At 48.7% G+C, this 3,469-nt stretch overlaps 1 protein-coding gene across 1 annotated transcript in view; it reads right to left on the bottom strand.

Moving 5' to 3' along the window:
* GNPAT (glyceronephosphate O-acyltransferase) overlaps positions 1-3,469 on the bottom strand; it is a 35,342-nt gene that overhangs the window by 3,143 nt on the left and 28,730 nt on the right. Inside the window, exons 11-13 of the mRNA XM_008594210.1 lie at positions 2,783-2,862; positions 985-1,125; positions 3-24 (exon numbers count right to left, since the gene is read on the bottom strand). Of these exons, the coding sequence (XP_008592432.1) occupies positions 3-24; positions 985-1,125; positions 2,783-2,862 (243 nt within the window). The remainder of the gene's footprint in view (positions 1-2; positions 25-984; positions 1,126-2,782; positions 2,863-3,469) is intronic.

Genomic DNA, 3,469 nt, shown 5'->3' with positions numbered 1-3,469 from the left:
TCTCAAGAGGTATTTGCAAATGATCTGATTTTAAAACGGAGAATGAGAAGAGGAAAAGGGCAGCCAAATACAAGAGAACATTAGATAACTTCATGCTGCCCTCTCGAGAGAATGACACATCACAGCAGAACACAGTAAAGACCCTCCAAGGTTTGCGTAAAGAAAAGCGGAAGAATTTTCAGAACATCTCTTTTGAGGTTATGTTACTTTTTGTAATAACAATAAAAAAGACTTTGAAATAATTTTAACATTTTTTAAAGTATAATTCTCATTTTAACGGGTTGCAAGTTAATCACTATCAGCTTAATACATCTTGTGTGACTTGAGAAGAGAGGGGCCAGATTTCTGTAACTGTTTCTTTCTCTAAGTACACCGAACAAAGCGCTAGGCCCTAAAACACTTGTCGGTCTCTCCTGTGGAACGGTCACTTACCAAGCGCTCTCTAGTGCTAGGCTCCGTGCAAGACGGCAGGCGTGGGTTAGCTCAAGGACCGCAGGCACCACTCTGCCGGGACGTCGGTCCTGGTGCCTGTGACCGGCGTGTGCACGAGCAGAGCTGAGAGCCACAGAACCCTCTTCTCTCAAATGTGTGCGTGCCCCCACCCCCATGGTTTGCGTATACACCACACCCTGGCTTGCCCGGACAAACTCCTCCAGATGTTCCTGCTGGGGCTCCTCTTTTCCCTTGCAACATCAGCAGTTAGTCATGTAAACAACTGACTTCACACGTCACTGACTCCCGCATCACTGAGTGCCTAAGCCTTCATCCTCTCGGGTCTGGAATGGATCAAGCCGCCTCCTGTATGCAGGGAGCAAGCTCTCACCTTGAGAGGTAAAACCATTCATCGTACTAATCAGTCTCTCTAGTTCTGCCACTTACCTGGGGAAAATACTTGCCCTTCAGGCCAGAAATAAGCACAAGGTGGGAAAGTCTTATTAAATATGACATGGGAAGCATGAAGGAGAGCTTGCCACGTTCACATACCTGGTAACATTCCACAAAAGGTTTAAAGAGTCCTATTAAAAATTCTAACACAGTATTTCCTTTCTCTGTAACTAGGATGTCCCTCGTCGTCACTTGTATGGCCTGGCTTTTACAAAGCAGGTAACAGCCTTCTTCGAAGTCCTGGAAGGGGGAGGAGAAGCCGTAGGCACCCACTGATGTAGGCTAACGGGCAGGTGCACCGCAGATCTCAACACATGCAGCCACCTGCCCTCGGACGAGAGAACAGCAGCCAACTCCACCACCCTCCTGGAGCAACTCCGGCCGTTAGACAGTAGCCAGAGAAGCACTGTTCTAACACTCACGATACTGCAGCTCAAGCACAGCAGACACACAAACATTTACGAGCCTTAGAAACACAACTTAGGGGGCCGGCCCGGCGGCGCACTGCTACAGTGCGCCACTTGGGAGCGTGGTGGCGCTCCCGCTGAGGGTTCGGATCCCACATACAGACCGGCTGCTCACTGGCTGAGCGAGATGCGGTTGACATCACTGTCTCGATACATAGTATTTGTTACACCTATAGTCAGGATTAGCTGTTCAATTGTATGTGACATGTGAAGGTAATCTTTTTCAAAGTCACATCTGAGGGCCAGCCCCGTGGCACACTCGGGAGAGTGCAGCGCTTGGGAGCGCAGCGGTGCTCCCACCGCGGGTTTGGATCCTATATAAGGTTGGCTGGTGCACTCACTGGCTGAGCACAGTGTGGGCGACATCACGCCAAGGGTTGCATCCCCTTACTGGTCACACACACACACAAAAAACAAAGAAACACAACCTAGCAGGCGGACTTTCCTTCTCTTTGCATAGCCACACTCCTTAAATTTAAACAGGAAGTGCCATAGCAAGTCCTAAAGATACTCAGAATTACGTGTATGCTCAAAAACCTCTGGCTCCCTGCCCCCACCTCGACAGGGTGAAACGTGTTCTCCGTAGCACAGCACATGGAAGCCTTGCCCACCTCTCGTCTACACTGACTTTCCTGCCCCAGCCCATGGGAAACTCTGGAAATCTCACCCCCAATGTGGCAGTGTAATGTGGCAGTGTTGGGAACTGTTTGGGTTACGGGGGTGGATCCCTCATGAATGGATTAATGCTGTCCCCGGGGGGTGGAGGTAATGAGTGAGTTCTCGCTCTATTAGTTCCCACGAGAACTGGATGCTTAAAAGATGCTGGCACCTCCTCTCTCTCTTACTTCCTCTCGCCATGTGATCTGCTTGTACCCGCTGGCTCCCTGCCACTTTCCACCATGAGTAGAAGCAGCCTGAGGCCCGTGTCAGAGGCAGCTGTCCCAGAATCATGAGCCAAAATAAGCCTGCGTTCTTTATAAATTACTCAGTCTCAGGTACCCTGTTCTAGCAACACAAAATGGACTAATACGGGAGCCTGACCACTCCTCGACTGTCTGTGCTGCCAGGCAAGGCTGTGACTCACTACTCTCCAAGCAAAGGTACCTGCCAGGCAGCATCCTTTCAACAAGCTGTTAACAGGAAAACGTATGCCGACTTTTACATTTCCTAAAACAGAGTTAGTTACTTCTAGTGGCTGCACTAATGGTTCAAAGGATGATCTCTAACCAGATAAACCCTAAGTTATTAGTGAAACGTGACCAAGAATCACAGTGGTCTGCTGAAGTGTGGGTGTCCCAGTTTCCCCTTAGGTCTGTCCCACTCAGTTGAAGGGATGGATGGCACTGCCTGACCCACGTCTGGGAGTCCACACCTAGCGTTTTCAGAGCTCACACTGCAAACATGTCTGCTCTTTGTTGTAAGGACTTTACCTTCAGTGCATTTCCTGGAAGGAAGATGAACTCATCTGAAAAAACGTTGCGCAGGAAGCAAAAGCCACTGTAGACATCCTCTGGAAATAAATCCATGACATAAAATTACCACATTGCTTTTTAAACCTACAGGAGTACAAAGAAGTCCATGAAACCCCAAAATGCAGTATTTCCAAGGCATATTTTTATTCAGGTAATAGGGATAAGAATTAAGTTCTCTAAAGGAAGATAAAATCAATCCAATTTTACCTACACTGCAAACTGTGGTTTAGCACAGTTTCAATGGTCGAATCTAAATTACGGCCTGGGCTCTAATCCATTGGTGTGGTAATGAGGAAGATACCGCGGTCCTTAGAATCCAGGGTATCTCACAACCCCACCCCATGGTTCCCCAGCAGAGAAGGAACGAAACTGGTTTCTTAGTTTCCCTCTACATCCATATTTCCTGATCTCTTCACCGTGAATTCAGCATTCCTCCTCACAATCACCTGCAGGGCTTTGAAAAACTGAGACAAACGCCAGTGTCTGGCCCACACTCCAGACCAACCCAACGAGAACCTCTGGGGTGGAGCCCATCCCCTGTAGTTCTACTGTGCAGCCTGGGTGGAAGCCCCTGGCCTGACTATAGGCTCCTGTGAACAGAACCGTGTTGTTCTCAGTTTACAGTCCTCAATGCAGCCAGAATGC

This window comes from Galeopterus variegatus, unplaced genomic scaffold, assembly GCF_000696425.1.
Source record: "Galeopterus variegatus unplaced genomic scaffold, G_variegatus-3.0.2 Scaffold10359, whole genome shotgun sequence".
NCBI classification, from domain to species: domain Eukaryota; kingdom Metazoa; phylum Chordata; class Mammalia; order Dermoptera; family Cynocephalidae; genus Galeopterus; species Galeopterus variegatus.
This window is presented reverse-complemented; position numbering and strand designations above follow the sequence as displayed.